Here is a 13,884-nt window from a genome sequence, read left to right as displayed (position 1 = left end):
ATTTGGGTCCAGCAGGTGGCCAACAACTGGATTCCAGGCATACGCTGACATGCACCATGGCCCTCTGGAAGAAAGCACGCCCCCTCCAGAAGCCACTCCAGAACACTCCTGATGTTGGAGGGGAAGGGAGGGTCCCTGGCTCTTTATTAAAACCTTTTCTCCTCAGTAGTATGATTGCCCATGGAAGATGGAGAGTCCTGCAGCTGGTCCAGAGGACTTGGTTGGTTTCAAAGGTAGCATTGCTGGTGAGCAGGAGTTCCTCCCAAGATGAGGTGTTTAGCCAGTTGCAAAGGAGGGGCTTTGAGGCTTTCACTGAGGGGCAAAGTGGGGGAGGGCGAGGCCAAGAGAGCAGCACTGGGGAGGGTGGGACTCATCCTCCAGTCGTCAGGCTATTGGGGAGCACTCCCTGGAAGAGAGGGAGAGCTGTTGGCTTTCCAGACTCAAGGAGCCTGTCTCTCCTTCCTTCACGCAGCCATCCAAAGCCACAGACCACCCAGAATAGAGCACCGTGCTCCAGTTCTCCACGCACACACCCACTGACATCCTCCTTCCGTCCATGTCCAAATCTATCCACCGTTCCTTCCCCATCCTTCAGTTCCATTCACCTGCTCCGCATTCATTACTCACCTGTCTCCCCCCACTTATCTTTCCTCTCCCACTTCTAGAGAGCGGGGGCTCTGTTTTGCTCAGTGCTGCACCCCAGGACAGTGCTTCCTGCCATACAGCAGGTGCTTACTTAGCACATGCTCAGTCAACAGATCCATTCTCCCACTCACCATGTGCCTGCTACTCCTTCAGCTCGTCCATCCACTTCCATCTTACATCTGTCTGCTGTTTGGTTGGTTGGTTGGTTTTTTTCAAGACAGGGTTTTTTTGTAGCTTGGGAGCCTATCCTAGAACTAGTTCTTGTAGACCAGGCTGGCCTCAAACTTAAAGAGATCTGCCTGTCTCTGCCTCCTGAGTGCTGGGATTAAAGGTCTGTGCCACCACTGACTGGTTTGTCTACTTTTTATATTAAAGTTTTATTTATTATTTATATACTTATTTTTTAAGACAGGGTTTATATAACCCTGGCTGACCTGCAACTCACTGTGTAGACCAGGGTGGCCTGGAACTCACAGAGATCCCCCCTGCCTCTACCTCCTGAATGTTGGAATTAAAGGTGTGTGCCACACCAGGCTTTAAATGGTTTTTAAATTGCCTGCAGATAGATCTGAATACTGGTTTGAGTACTGTGCCTGGTCCCTGTGGAGACCAGAAGGGCATCAGATTTCCTAAACTGGAGTTAGGGACAGTAGTGAGCCATTATATGGGTATGGGTTCTGGGAATTAAACCTGGGTCCTCTGGGGAATCAACAAATGCTCTTAACTGTTGAGCCATATCTCTCCAGCCTCTTTATTTGTCTGTTTTTAAATTTTTAAATTTCTGTTTCCCCAGCCGGGTGGCGGTGGCGCACGCCTTTAATCCCAGCACCGGGGAGGCAGAGGCAGGTGAATCTCTGTGAGTTTGAGATCAGCTTGGTCTACAAGAGCTAGTTCCAGGACAGGCTCCAAAGCTACAGAGAAACCCTGTCTTGAAAAATCAAAAAAAAAAAAATATGTTTCCCCATACATAAAATTTCTATTATATATTGTATATTTCTATTATCTCTCATATATTGTATGTTACATATATATATAATTTCTAATTTCCTAAATTTGTTTATTTTGAGACAAGGTCTTCCTATGTAGCCTTGAGTGTACAGGAACTAACTGTGCAGGCCAAGGTGTCCTTGAACTCACAGGAATCACCCTCTCTGCCTCCAGAGCAGAGACTGAGGGTGTGTACCACCAAGCCTGGCAGGCCCCAGAGCATACAAGCTGCTCACTAAGATACCTCTCTATGCCTTGGGTCACACAATCCCTGCTGCTTAGAATACTCATATTAGGGCTGCCTCCCTGGCAAATTCTTCTTCAGGTAAATTCCTTCTTCGGGCAGCTCCACGATACCTTGCTTCCTAGCCTACCTGAGGATGAGGCACAGTCTTACTGGTTTCTCTTCTTAGGTGGTAGCATTCCATATTATGTTGTCATCAGCCATTAGCTTGGCCTGGCCTTATTCTAAACTGAATTCTGCTGGGAATGGTGGCGCACGCCTTTAATCCTAGTACTGAGTCAGAGGCAGGGGATCGTAGTGAGTTCAAGGCCAGCCTGGGCTACCTAGCAAATTTTAGGCCAACTAAACTACATAGTAAGACAAACAAAAACAAACCAACAAAGCCCTGAATTCAAGGGCTGAGTCTATCCTGTGCATTCTGTGTCCCAGACTCCAAACACAGGGAGCAGCACACAGTGGACACTGGAAATGCTGTAACTGAATGACCTCACACAAACCTTTTCACGAGGAGATGGCAGAAGGTGTGCCTTGGTGCGGCTGCGATTTCTGTCAGAGCTGGAGGCAGCAGAAGAAAAGAGAAGGCTGAGAATCACAAAATGCAGGACCAGGAAGGAATAGAATAGACCAGTATGGCTCAAAACTCCCCTACCCTGCTGAGATGTTATAAACCCTTGCTCTTCCTGTCCCCCACCCCCACCCCACCCCCTGCAGGCTCCTCACCCTCCTCCCTGAGCAGAGCATCACTCACCGGGTGTCTGTGCCTCGGGTCTTGGTGAAGACCACTGGAAAGAGAGGCCCCAGTCAGAGAAGTGACTTTCCCCATGGTGAGAAGGAGTTGGGACTAGAGTGGATGGGGATAAGGGGGCCGCTGGCTAGCAAGAATGAGTGGGTTAGAATGTGCCTAGGACTGGCATTGAGGTGGAAAAATTGGGCAGATTCCCTGGGAGGTCAGGAACTGGTCCCTAGATGAAGAGAGAGCTCACCGTGTTTAGATGATATCTGAGTCCCTTGGTCTTTTGTCTGCATTTCCTTGGTGGGCACAGAGTTCACCTGGGAGCGAGCAATAAATAGTGCTTCATCTGTAAGTTCTGCGCTGATCTGGCTCAGGAATTCTTCAGACCGGGATAATGAGACTTTCTGGAAAGGAAGTTAGAACTGAGCCTGCAAACTCCCACAGGTCTGGTGTCTTCCAGGCTGCGGGCCTGCGGTTGAGGAATCTGGTATTAGCCGGTTGAGATGGGAGGCCCTGGACCCTGGACGCAGTCTGTGGGGTTTTGGGATTAAGGACAAAGGCACGTGGCTCGGAACCAGAGTACCTGCCTAGCTTCCCTTCTCCTCTCACATCCCATGGTTGTTCACCTGCCCTCCACCTAAAGCGGCCGCAGCTTGAGATGGCCAGCTGTCCTTTTTCTCTCCGTTGTTTCTGGCAGATGTGGATGCCATCACCCTGGAAACAAAGTTTGTGTTAAGACTGAGGAACCAGCCCACTTCCTCCCAGACCCCATCTCACACCATTCCCTGGGCCCAGGTTTAGTCCACGCCTATAGCTCGAACACCGTCTCAGTCCTGTCCTTGAAAAAGTTGGTTGTTTTGCCTACAACTTTGAGGGGAGGGGCTCTCAGAAAAACTCTCTCCCCCATTCTATCCAATGCCCTTCCTTCTTCTCTGCCAAAGCCCTTCCTAAGGCAAGGCAGCCAACATGCAGCCCCCCAACCTGGCTGATGAAATCTTGGGTTACTCGGCGGGAGGGGATACGGAGAGGTCTAAGGGGAGACCCTATGTTGGCCTCAGGGGATAGGGAGTTGGAGTTGGGGAGGAAGGTTGGAAAGAGGGAGAGCCAGGGAAACGCTGCTTCGGGTTGCTATAAAGACCTAAATGTTTGCGGAGGTTCTATAGTTCCGTTGCTAGGAGACTAGTGGTTCTAGAACTAAAGACATTTTCCTAGGGTACCACGGCTGCTCTCCAAGTTCCTCCTTGGAGGTGGTGACCCCAGCGTTATTTCAAGGCATTTGGGAGATGACGTAGGGCGGAACCTGGGCTCTAATCCTCCCACCACCAGGGCGGCGCTAGAAGCGAGCGGCAGGCGCGCCCCAGCCTCTCTAGCCACCTCTTCCCAGCCTGGGTCCCGGAAAGCGACCGCGGTCGCGACTGCGGCCGAAGCGGGCGGGGAAGCGATGTGGGCTGTACTAAGTCACCCCGTCTCTCGGGGAGGCTCAGACTCGGAACGTCGGGATCTCACCGCCGTACCTTTGCCTCCAGGAGCTTGTGCCCTCTGTAAAAGGCAGAATGCAGGTTCCCTTTCAGGTCTCTTCTGCCTCTCCCTTGGCAGTACCTTCCTTGGCGGATGGCTTTCGGCACCCACCTCTCCCTCTGTGCGTTGGTTGGTACGTGCCGAAGCCAAAGGACGCCCGCAGGAAAAGGAAGCAGGCCGGCCTTAAAGGGGCCCAGCTACTATTTATTTAATTAATTTATTTATATTTAAAAGCCGCTCTCTCCTTCCTCCGATGCTCTTAACGTCCCCGACAGAAGAGTAAGCTTAGTTGCGCAGCCAGCAACGGGGCCAGCTGCTGGAGACGGCAGCTCCTGCCCATCGGAAGACCAGGTGTGCGGGAACTGCGCCCAGAGGTGTCCCGCGCCCTGGCACCTTGCGGGCTCTAACAGCTGGGATCGCGTGGGGAAACTGGGCCCAGGGCTCAGGTGGAACGGCTGATGTCCCGGGCTGAAAGGTGAGGCCGCACTGGTGAGACTGGGACAAGACCTTGCACCTCCAGAGCTGGACCAGGGCGACAAGGGGAGCCGCCAAGATGCCAGAGGAAAATATCTTCCTGTTCGTGCCTAACCTCATCGGTGAGTGCTCTCTGCGGCCCCAGCACCAGCGGAGGGCGAGGGACCATGAGCTGGCTCCCCGATCACAACCTGTCCCTCTCCCTTCCCATGCCAAGGTTATGCCAGGATTGTCTTCGCCATCATTTCCTTCTACTTCATGCCCTGCTGCCCCTTCACGGCCTCCTCCTTCTATCTGCTCAGTGGACTTCTGGACGCCTTCGATGGACACGCAGCTCGAGCCCTTAATCAAGGTGACAGAATTCTACCACTACCGCTGCTTGGGGACCCAACAGCCCCCTGCCCTTTTCCTGCTTTCCCAGGACCTCAGAAGTATTCCATGCCCGTCTCTAAGAAAACAAGACAGGAATTTGCAAGGGGGAACTTAAGCTTGCTCTTGAGGGCTGTTCACGGTTTAGGAAGGGTGTGACCTAAACCGGGCGTAGTGGTGTAAATGGAAGAGGTCTCTCTGGATAAACTCCCTTCGGGTCAGGCGTGGTGGCTCACGCCTGTAATTCCAGCCCTGGAGAGGCAGACTGAAAGATTGCTCCAAGTCAAAAGTCCTCTTCGACTAGACTGCATATTAAGTACCAGGTGAACCAGGGCTACACAGCAAAATCCTACAAAAATAAAAGTCATTGGGGCTGGAGAGATGGCTCAGAGGATAAATTAAATATGCTTACTGCTTGGCTGGGTGGTGGCACAGCCCTGTAATTTCCAGCTCTTGGGAGGCAGAGGCAGGTGGATCTCTGTGAGTTCAAGGCCAGCCTGGCCTACAAGTTGGGAGTTCCAGTTCTGTTACACAGAGAACCCTGTCTCAAAACAAACAAACAAACAAACAAAAAGAATGTTTGCTGCTCTTGGTCAGGACCTGGATTTAGTTCTCAGAGTCCACATGGTGGGTTACAACCACCTATAACTCCAGTTTCAGGGGTCCAGTGTTCTCTCTGGCCTCTGTGGGCATCAGGAACACGTGTACATACATATATGAAGGCAAAAACTCATACCATAAAACAAAAGATAAATAAGAAAATAAAATTCTATTCTTCAGGTGTTTACTAGGGACTACTATGTGCTAGTCACAGACAATAGGGATACCGGAAGGGGTTGGAGCTGGGTGGGGGAAGCAGGTGGTGTTTGGATTGCTGAGTAATTCATTAATGTGTTCTCCAGAGCCATCTCTAAAACTGCCCCCAGGCTTGGGGTCTGCTTGCCTTTTGGGGGGCTTGGTTCTGGGTTAGATGGGGCTTCTCTGCTCCGCCAACAGCTTTCCTGCCACAGCCGTGGCCTCCTCATTCCTTGTCCTCATATCCCGTCCTTCTGGCCTCTCCATCTCTTGACAGCAGCCTACCCTCCTTCTCAAGCAGTAGATGGTAGACATTTTTTTTTTTTTTTCCGAGACAGGGTTTCTCTGTGGTTTTGGAGCCTGTCCTGGAACTAGCTCTTGTAGACCAGGCTGGTCTCGAACTCACAGAGATCCGCCTGCCTCTGCCTCCCAAGTGCTGGGATTAAAGGCGTGCGCCACCACCGCCCGGCGATGGTAGACATTTTTAAATTCCTTTCATAAGTGACCCCGAGTGATGGACCAAACAGTCCCTTCCAACTTAATACTTCAACTTAATTCTTTTTCAGGAACCCGGTTCGGGGCCATGCTTGACATGCTGACGGACCGTTGTTCCACCATGTGTCTCTTGGTCAACCTGGCCCTGCTATACCCTCGGGCCACTCTTCTCTTCCAGCTCAGCATGAGCCTAGACGTGGCCAGCCACTGGCTGCATCTGCACAGGTCTGCTTTGAAGCTGGAGGTGCTGATGGGGGGAAGATATTACAGTGGGAGGAAGACAGGGATGATTCAGGATCCCTGGGAGGTGTCTTCCTTTTTCTTTGCCCCTTGAGAGAGCAGCCCAAGGCTTGCTTAGAATTTAGTGTGTGCCCAGGCAGGCCTCAAATTCATGGCAGTCTTCCCACTCCTGCCTCCTGAGTGCTGGAATTGTATGCCATCATGCCTCTGTCTTTAGCGGAGGCCTCTTTTTCAATTTTTGCTTTGTGAAAGGTCCCTGGGTGAGGGCTGTTTCTGAGTGGGCTTGTCGTACAGGTGGCCTAAGCAATTTTTAGCATTGGCCTGGCTCCAAATGTGGGGAGCAGCATGGGTGCTTATGGTGGGACATTTAATCCTGACTGCCCCCACCTGGGGAATGTAGGGCTCGGCCAGACAGTAGAGGCAGTTGGGTGGGATGACTGGACAGATGTAGTGGCAGTGAGAGCTCATGAAGTCTTGCCATATTCTCCCCTAGTTCTGTGGTAAGAGGCAGTGAGAGCCACAAGATGATCGACCTCTCTGGGAACCCTGTGCTTCGCATCTACTACACTTCTAGGGTGAGCACTTCCTGCCCCTCCCCTACCTGATGTGGAAACAGAGAGCCTTAGGCTGGGCCGCGGTCAGGAGAGCTGAGCAGCAGTGGTCCTTAGGCTGAGGCATGGTGAAGGAGAACTGGCGGGAGGGCTCCTGGTGTCAGTGAGAATGAGACTGAGAGAGAGAGAGAGAGAGGGAGGGAGGGAGAAGGAGAGACAGAGAGCAGCTGAAGATGTCTGCAGGAAGGTGCAGTGTGCAGCTGGCTGAGATTCTCCTGTCTGGCAGAAGTCCCTGTGGGTTACCGTAGGGACATGGCCCTGCATCTTAGGCAGCCTTGTATTGTATTGTGTGCAGCCTGCTCTGTTCACCCTGTGTGCTGGAAATGAACTCTTCTACTGCCTCCTGTACCTGTTCAATTTCTCCGAGGGACCGCTAGGTAGGAAAAGGGGGTGGCGGTGAGGTTCCACCCTGCCCTGCCTGGGGAGAAAGAGGCCTCGATCTCCCCTGCTACCGTTCTTTGTCTTCCCACAGTTGGCTCTGTGGGACTCTTCCGAATGGGCCTCTGGATCACGGCTCCCATCGCCCTGCTCAAGTCCATCATTAGTGTCATCCACCTCGTCACAGCTGCGCGAAACATGGCTGCTCTGGATGCGTCAGACCGTGCCAAGAAGAAATGATTCATGCCCGCCCCTGCTGCCCGCCTGCTCTGGGCATCAGCTGTGCCACACGGCTCCTCTCCTCCTCCTAAGAGGTCCTAGTGTCATGTCTTTTTCGTGTGTTCCCTAACCTCCTGGGATGGGGGTCAGCCTTGGTTGGGTGTTGTCACTGTCTTTAATCCTGAGGACCAGACCCATGCCTGTGACCCCAAGGATCCAGTGCTGCAAAGCAGGAAGAGTGCTCAGGAGGCCCCGCCCATCCCACTGGCACTCCAGGAGGCCTGTCTGAGGATTGGGTATTGCCACACATCCCGCTGGCTCAGCCCTGGGGTCTGGCCTGGCCTGAGATTTTGGGGACACATGAGGGAGAGAGACCTAGGGGTCCCAGGTTTCCCAAAAGGCAGAAAAATCAGACTGATGCCGTTGGGCCAAGGAAGCCTGGGGTACCAGGCCCGGGAGGGAAGGGGCCAGGGGCCAGCTAGATCCTCCCTGAGACAGACTCCTCTATCCTGTCCTCTTGCTTTGGAAGCCTCCATAATAAAAGGGGGACCTTCACACTTTTTGGACTTGTTTACTTTGAGACATTCTTAGATGAGGGCCTAGGGTTAAAGGAACTGGGTATAAAAGATCCTTCTGGATGCTTTTCCCAAAGAAGGTGGCTGGCTCCTCCCTGTCATTCCAGTGACCTTAGAGAAGCCCTGCCGGCTCTTCAGGTTTATAACAGTGTCTCTGCCCACTTGCTCTATGTCCCTGGCTGGCCACTTTCATTGTAACCTTGGTATTTTCTCCCCTCACAAGTGTGAACTTCCTGAGGGTAGTCGTACGTCTTTCTTGTCTCTGTCTAGAGTGAAAATTAGCCTGGTGTATGGTAGCTGCTTAATAAATACTCATGGAAAGATGGATGGTCTTCTCAGCATGGTCCTTAGGCCACCTATAGCATAGACCCCTACCCCCATTGTGCTTCCGGGAACTCCTGGTCTCCTGCTTTGGCCCCTAGGTCCTGGGTTTACATTCTTACATGTCAACTTAAGGGTTTGTGTTTAGGCTTGGTTTTGGCTTTTTTTTTTTTTTTTGGTTTATGTACATTAGTTTTTGCCTGCATGTCTGTGTTGGGTCCCCTGGACCTGAAGCTGCCGACAGTGAAGAGCTGCCATGTGGGTGCTGGGAACTGAACCTGGGTCCCTTGGAAGAGCCACTAATGCTCGTAGCCACTTAGCCATCTCTCAGCTCCAAGGCTTTTTGTTTGTTTGTTTGTTTGTTTGTTTTTGAGGTGGTCTCACATGCTGACCTTGAGTTCCTAATTCTTCTGCCTCCTGAGTGCCTGGATGTGCCACCATACCCACTGAATTTTTGGAAATAGTATTGCTATATCCTACCTGGCTTTGGCACAATTCCTAGGTTCAAATGAGTCTTCCCACCTCAGTCACCAGATCTACGGGTGTCACTACCTGGCACCAGATTGCTTTGTTTGGGGTTTTTTGAGAGAAGGTCTCCTGTAGCCCAGGCTGGTCTCAATTGCTCTGGGAAGCTGAGATGACCTTTTACTCCTAATCTTCCTGCCTCCACTTCCCACCTACTAAGATTACTATATGCAGGTGCCAATAAGCCAGTCACACTACCTTTTTTAAGTCTATTGGGCGTGTAGTGTGAGACCCCAGGTTGGGGTTGTTGTCAGGCATTGCCTGTTCCTTCCTCTTCATAGCTGGGCTGTTTCACCCAGCTTGTGTTTGAGGAAGCTGACATTCAGGTGCGATTTTGAAGTTTTTAATACAGCCCAGGCTCACCTCAAATTCAGAACCTTCCTGGCTTTAGATTTTTCAATTTGGGCATGTGCCACTACATCCAGTAGGATGGGGTGTTGATATTTTAAGTAGATAGCTGGTGAGAATCGGTTGGGGGCAGGGGGGTGGGGTAGTGATTGCTCTTGGCAGAATAAACAGCCCAGAGGCAGGCGTCCAGAGATCACGAGAGATTGAAATAGATCTTGATCTATGCGTCTGGAACACTAAGTGCTGGGATGTAGGGGAGCTGGTGAGAGTTGAGGTCCCAGCAGCCAGCTGAGCAGCCTGAGGAGCTCAGTCGGACATTAGGCCTTTCTATTTATTTTCTTCTGTGAAGATTCATTTCACAGTGCTGTTTCCATGCGCACTTCATCTTCCAACCATGCTTCTCTGAATGAGATGGCTACTGTGGATGTGTTCGCCTTTGGGGGTGGTGCGGAGGGGGGTGAAGAAGCCGGTCTGGCTCCAGGGCCTGCCCTCTTTGATGTTTCACGTCAGCAGGCTTCTGAGACATGGACTGTCCACTTCCTGATGTGACCAGGTCCTGCCATGACTGAATGCCAGCGCTGGTAGCTCTTCTCATCTTTGGGGGCGTGCAGGATGCTCTTGGACCGACTGAAGAGAATGTTGACCCACACAAAGCTGATCTCATTTCATGTGGTCTAGCGACCCCATCAGGCCTGCTCTGGTGGAGGAGGGAGATCGGGTGAGGGGGTCCTCCTGGAAGTAGCCGTGGCTTCCACCCAGTGGGTCTTCTCAGTCCTGCAGTTCTTTCTCCCACAGCCCCGTCTAACTCTAGGGCTCTGGCTGTAACCATTTATGATGATACTAGCAGCCTTGCTATATGGAACACAGCTAACTGCCCTCCTCCCAGGGAGAATGGGAAGGAGGGGGTGGATGCCCTGTCGCAGGATGGAGCCTGACAGGGCTATCACTGCACAGAAGAGCGGGCCTCTGTGTCCTTTGAGCCTGAAGTCAGTGTGGGACCTTTGGTCTTCCATTCAGTGGTTGGACTGCACTCTGGAAGAACCTGCAAGGCGCAGGGCTGGCATTTACAGCCTAGAACCTAGAGGCCCTTGATCTGGAGGGGTGGAGTCTGGAGTTTAGTCCTCGAGTCTATACTTGGTCTAGGGAATAGAGTGGAGTCACGTGTGTGCAGTTTAGCCAGCCCTGGAGATATGAGGGATTCCCCGGGGATTTGACCACCTTTGAATGAAAAATATTTGGGAAAGGAACTACGTGTCTACTGGCCCTGTCCAGACACTATTTCTGTCATTCTTCCCGTATGACACGGTATAGCAGCTAGCTCTGTAGCATCTGCATGGTGAGACACTGCAGGAATGTAGGGCTGATTTGAAGTGTGTGAGAGCATTATGTAGGTCATACACAATTACTACACTGGTATTTTTATGGGTGGACATAGATCTTGGGTTCCATGTTGGGTTGTGTGTCCTGGAACCTGCCCTCCATGGGTACAGAAGGATGATAGTAATTTCCTAGAAATCAGCTATGCTCATTCAGGCTGAATGAACAAGTTCATGCAAGCAGAGGTGCATTCCATGCAACGGCCTTGTCTTGGAGAGGGCAGGCAATGGCTATTCCCAGTCTGCTGATCCTCTGTGTGCTCAAGTCTTCATTTCATGCTGTAGTTAGAAACCACCCCAAGTGCTGGAGAGATGGCTTAGCAAGGAGAAGTCCTTGCTGTTCTTACAGAGACTCGGCATCCCGTCCTGGCCCCCATCCATACCAGGCAGCTCACAGCCATGCCTAACAGAGAAGCCAGTGCCTCCCAGGCACCCATGCTCAACATGCACAGGCACACACGGACATAAATAAAAGGTGGTTTCTTTGTTTTTGTTTTAGCCAGATGGCTCACACCTTTAATCCTAGCACTTGGAAGACAGAGAGGTGGATCTCAGTGAGTTCGAGGCCAGCCTGGTCTACAGAGCTAGTTCCAGGACAACCAGGGCTGTTATACAGAGAAATCTTATCTCAAAAAAAAAAAAAAATGTGTGTGTATGTATGTATGTTTATAAAGAAGTGGAGAGGCTGGGTGGTGGTGGCACACACCTTTAATCCCAGTACTCAGGAGGCAGGTGGATCTCTGGGAGTCCAAGGCCAGCCTGGTCTACAGAGTGAGTTCCAGGACAGCCAGACAGAGAAACCCTAATTTGAAAAACAAGTGGAGATACACTAGCGAGGACAGTCTGTAAAACCAGTGAGGAGCGGGAACTGAGACTGCAGAGAACTGGGGAAATCTGCTGGGAAGAAAAAGAGGAGAGGTAGACAGGAAGGGCTGTAGGACTCGGGGAGCACTTCTGTTTTTTGTGGGGTGCATGTGCATGATGCATGCACATGTGTGGAGGTCAGAGGAAGACAACCCTATCCTATTCCCTTGAGACAGGGACTACAGCCTGCAGTTTTATGGCTACGCTAACCCCAGCAATCCTGTCTCCAACCTTCAGGGCTGGGGTTACAGCCTTGCAACACAACCACAGTGGTATTTTATTTCATTTTATTTTATTTTTTATGGGTGCTTGAAATCCAAACTCAGACTCATATGCTCTTAACAAGGAATGACTTCTACCTGTTTTATGTGTCATAGAGTTGAAGGATTTCAGGGATGATGATGGGGGCCCAAAAGAGAGGAAGACTTGCTGGTTGCCGAGGCAGGAGATGATGGGCCTAAGAGTCAGCTCTCAGGACAAGATGAGTGGGGTCTAGGGCCCGAGGTGAGGATCCCTGGTGGGCACCATGGTGAGCACAGGCAGCTCAGCTGTTCGGTCTGCTGCTGGGAGGGAGAGAGCCTTCCTGCCCAGTTTGCTTCTATTTTCTTCAGAGAGGTGAGAAAGAGTGGGCAGGGGAGGGGGAGGTGAGAAGAGGAGGCATGAATAGTTGTTCTGAAGGGACGGCAGCTGGGAGAAGATAGTTGGGGATGGGGGACAGGCCTCCCTGGGGGGGGGCTGTGACTGCAGTCTAAAATGGGAATGGTCACGTGTGGGGGTCTCCCTCAGCAGCAAGCCTCTGTCTGGTCCAGGGTTACACAGGGAAGGGGAAACTGGGGGACAGCAGGTGACACATGCCAGTGATCGTAACACCCTGGACAGTGAGGCTGGAGGACTGTGAGTTCATGGTCAGACCCTGTCTCAAAGAAAGAAAGAAGCCAGGTGATAGTGGCGCATGCCTTTCATCCCAGCACTCGGGAGGCAGAGGCAGGCAGATCTCTGTGAGGCCAACCTGGTCTACAGAGTGAGTTCCAGTACAGCCAAAGATACACAGAGAAACCCTGTCTCAAAAAACAAAACAAAACAAAAACGAACAACAAACAAAAAAAAAAGAAAGGAAGGGAGGGGGCAGGATGATGGGGAGAGAAAGGGATCGAGGAAGGGAAAGGAGGCAAGAAAAGAAGGAAGGAAGCCGGGCGGTGGTGGCGCACGCCTTTAATCCCAGCACTCGGGAGGCAGAGGCAGGTGGATCTCTGTGAGTTCGAAACCAGCCTGGTCTACAAGAGCTAGTTCCAGGACAGGCTCCAAAGCCACAGAGAAACCCTGTCTCGAAAAACCAAAAAAAAAAAAAAAAAAAAAAGGAAGGAAATGCTGGGGTGCATTTGCAGTGAGGGTCCTTCCTAACACTCTGACATGGGGAGAGGGTACAGGGGGTCTTTTCCCATAAACATCACAAGGGCAGGGAAGAGAAGGGAGTCACAGGTTTTGATTGGTGACTTGTAGGGACAGAGGCAGAAGTTCTTCAAGGTGCTGCACATTCAAAGACAGCTTTGGGAGCCGATAGCTGAGGCCTGAAGAAACACCGCCTTGTACAAGCTCACTATTTCCCGGAGGCCCGTGGTAATCCCCGGAGGCCTGCGGTATCACACAACACGGAACAGACAGCAGGTACCAGCTGAAGAACCTTAAATTAATTAGTTCTCCTGAGGAAAAGCTTGGGGAGGGCAGGGCTAGGGACACACACAGCCAAGCCAGAATGGCCCGGGGCTGGGAGTTAATACAGACAGACCCTTGGCCTCATTCAGGCTTTAGCAGAGACACCTACCACACAAATGCACCTCAGAAGCCACTCGGGGAAGAGGCAAGACTCGTGAGAGAAGGCTCTGTGAGGAAAAAGGAACAAAAACAATATCGCTAACCTTGCTTAACTGGGAAACCACGGGCTCACTTCACAAATGGGAGGAGATGAGAGAGGCTGAGTCCCCTTCAGAGCCACACAGGAAATGGAGACAAAATTTTCTCTCTACTCTCGGATCATTTGACTTCCACAGTGGTGACGGGGCAAGCCTGACATCTAAAACCCCACCTGGCATAAAACCGGCACGCCTGGAGCCCCCACTGGTATTTCCAAACAGAGCCCACATCACTTCACCAAATAAAAGTCCTTCAC

At 51.6% G+C, this 13,884-nt stretch overlaps 2 protein-coding genes across 6 annotated transcripts; one reads left to right on the top strand and one right to left on the bottom strand.

Moving 5' to 3' along the window:
* Positions 1–121: 121 nt before the first annotated feature.
* Positions 122–4,256, bottom strand: LOC121458029 (putative protein T-ENOL). 5 transcript variants are annotated; one of them, XM_041667143.1, is made up of 6 exons: positions 4,124–4,256; positions 3,236–3,323; positions 2,860–3,013; positions 2,625–2,658; positions 2,374–2,431; positions 122–406 (listed from the first exon to the last, which is right to left on the bottom strand). In XM_041667143.1, the coding sequence occupies exons 2-6, from the start codon at positions 3,317–3,319 to the stop codon at positions 371–373; spliced, it is 366 nt and encodes a 121-aa protein (XP_041523077.1). In that variant the 5' UTR covers positions 3,320–3,323; positions 4,124–4,256; the 3' UTR covers positions 122–370. The 5 variants fall into 5 exon arrangements, with proteins under 5 accessions (XP_041523077.1, XP_041523078.1, XP_041523079.1 ...); XM_041667144.1 differs by lacking the exon at positions 4,124–4,256 and adding an exon at positions 3,748–3,949; XM_041667145.1 differs by lacking the exon at positions 4,124–4,256 and adding an exon at positions 3,827–3,949.
* On the top strand, positions 4,153–8,608 carry Cdipt (CDP-diacylglycerol--inositol 3-phosphatidyltransferase). The gene is made up of 6 exons (XM_041667142.1): positions 4,153–4,723; positions 4,819–4,953; positions 6,332–6,485; positions 6,994–7,075; positions 7,407–7,488; positions 7,584–8,608. The coding sequence occupies exons 1-6, from the start codon at positions 4,681–4,683 to the stop codon at positions 7,727–7,729; spliced, it is 642 nt and encodes a 213-aa protein (XP_041523076.1). The 5' UTR covers positions 4,153–4,680; the 3' UTR covers positions 7,730–8,608.
* Positions 8,609–13,884: the final 5,276 nt, after the last annotated feature.

This window comes from Microtus oregoni, unplaced genomic scaffold (assembly GCF_018167655.1).
Source record: "Microtus oregoni isolate MIOR12 unplaced genomic scaffold, Mior012 000016F_ref0000370, whole genome shotgun sequence".
NCBI lineage: Eukaryota > Metazoa > Chordata > Mammalia > Rodentia > Cricetidae > Microtus > Microtus oregoni.
This window is presented reverse-complemented; position numbering and strand designations above follow the sequence as displayed.

Excerpts from the sequence above, each read along its gene's own strand:
- LOC121458029 (XM_041667143.1), bottom strand. The coding sequence starts at position 3,319 with ATGGCATCCACATCTGCCAGAAACAACGGAGAGAAAAAGGACAGCTGG. Across the intron at positions 2,659-2,859 it reads TCAGATATCATCTAAACACG|TGGTCTTCACCAAGACCCGA; the intron begins GTGAGCTCTCTC and ends CTCTCTTTCCAG. Across the intron at positions 2,432-2,624 it reads ACCCGAGGCACAGACACCCG|CTCTGACAGAAATCGCAGCC; the intron begins GTGAGTGATGCT and ends TGCTGCCTCCAG.
- Cdipt (XM_041667142.1), top strand. The coding sequence starts at position 4,681 with ATGCCAGAGGAAAATATCTTCCTGTTCGTGCCTAACCTCATCG. Across the intron at positions 4,954-6,331 it reads AGCTCGAGCCCTTAATCAAG|GAACCCGGTTCGGGGCCATG; the intron begins GTGACAGAATTC and ends ATTCTTTTTCAG. Across the intron at positions 6,486-6,993 it reads CACTGGCTGCATCTGCACAG|TTCTGTGGTAAGAGGCAGTG; the intron begins GTCTGCTTTGAA and ends ATTCTCCCCTAG.